Raw genomic sequence first — 1,498 nt, forward strand, 5'->3', positions numbered from 1 at the left:
CTGCCTTTTCTTGGCTCCCAGGCCCTTATGTGCTGCTGCCCTCCTCGTGGTTAGGTAGGGGATTGCTCTAAACTCTAAGCTGCTTATCATCAAACTGTAACCACCCCGTGTCCCTTAATGTCTGCACCTTATTTTTGAATACCCAATAACGCTCAATGGAGTGCCTATGAGTATTGGCATGATAAGCACATCGAGCATCTGGGTCGTACCAACGCAGAAAAGAGGGTAAGACAAGAATCCCTGGAATGGTTGTAACCATGTTTTGTTCCACCAGTTGAGGAACTAAGACCGAATAAGCCATCAGAATGGGGTCTATCTTCCTGATATATCTTTAGGTACCCCTTTCTTGTGCTTGGTTAATCGTCTGAGCCAGCATCGGCTCAGTAGGAGCTCTTTGAAGTCTCGCGCCTGTTTGTACAACCTGATTAACAGAAGGTCTGAAAGAAAAATTCCTCTTGAGCCACCAATTTCCACCTCCCTGGTAATAATGGCCCTAGGCCATATGATTTTCCTCATCTTTCTTCCTACCTGTCCATCTTTTTCCCGGGCTAGCCTCGTTTCCCCCATCTCTGACTAAGCCTACCTTAATGTCGGCTTCGATTCTCCCTCTCGAAGCTACACTATCCATGAAATCACGGGAAATGGCTCCTTGAAGGTGTATACGGTAGGGAACCTTTAGCGTGCCCACAAAAAATGAGATGGCCTCTCGGTCGCTCACCAGAGGGTCCACCTAGATCGCCATATCCCTCCGCCTATAAGCATACTCCCTAAATGTTTCTGTAGATTTCTTCTCCATTCCTTGCAGCATCAATCGGTTGGGTGCCATCTCTGTCACGTGGCGGTAATGAGTGATGAAGGCATTGGCCAAGTCTTTCCAAGTGCGGACCCCGGCCTTATCCTACTAAATGAACCATCAGATGGCAAATCCAGTCAAATTACTCGAGAAGTAGTGCATCATTAGTTTTTCATCATCTAAGTACGTCGCCATTGCTTGACAATACATCAGTAAGTGGGCACAAGGACACCGAGTTCCATCGTACTTTTCAAAATCTGGCTTCTTAAACTTTGGTGGTAGAGTGACCATCGGCACCAAGCAGAGATCTGTCAGATCAATAGTACCAAATGAATTGGACCCTTCGATGGCCCTTAACCATTCTTCAAGTACGTCATAACGATGCTCAGTTGTGATTTCGTCTGCCCCCACATCTGTCATCATCATATGGGGTATTCCGACTGCTGGGACCCCTAATGTTGGTGCGGTATGAATGAATGAAGCACTGTTTGGATTTTCTGTGGCCATCGAAGGTTGTGTTGAGGTCTGTCCGTGCAACGGGGTGAATACTGGAGGGTAGGTGGGGTCTGAATCCTCCTCAACATTTTGTGGTGGCATAGTCTTGCCCTTGTTCATCATCAAGTCCAACAACTTATTCCTTTTGCTGTTCAGCTCCTCTTGCCATTGTTCCATTCTCAGCATCCTGTTTTCCAATTGTTCTGCCAT

At 46.9% G+C, this 1,498-nt stretch overlaps 1 protein-coding gene across 1 annotated transcript; it reads right to left on the bottom strand.

Moving 5' to 3' along the window:
• Positions 1-913: 913 nt before the first annotated feature.
• On the bottom strand, positions 914-1,498 carry LOC131147238 (uncharacterized). Its single transcript, XM_058096999.1, has one exon. The coding sequence runs from the start codon at positions 1,496-1,498 to the stop codon at positions 914-916; it is 585 nt and encodes a 194-aa protein (XP_057952982.1).

The sequence above is a fragment of the Malania oleifera genome, unplaced genomic scaffold (genome assembly GCF_029873635.1).
Source record: "Malania oleifera isolate guangnan ecotype guangnan unplaced genomic scaffold, ASM2987363v1 ctg843, whole genome shotgun sequence".
Taxonomy (NCBI): Eukaryota; Viridiplantae; Streptophyta; class Magnoliopsida; order Santalales; family Ximeniaceae; genus Malania; species Malania oleifera.

Bases quoted from the DNA above. Each gene is read 5' to 3' on its own strand.
- LOC131147238 (XM_058096999.1), bottom strand. From the start codon at position 1,498: ATGGCAGAACAATTGGAAAACAGGATGCTGAGAATGGAACAATGGCAA.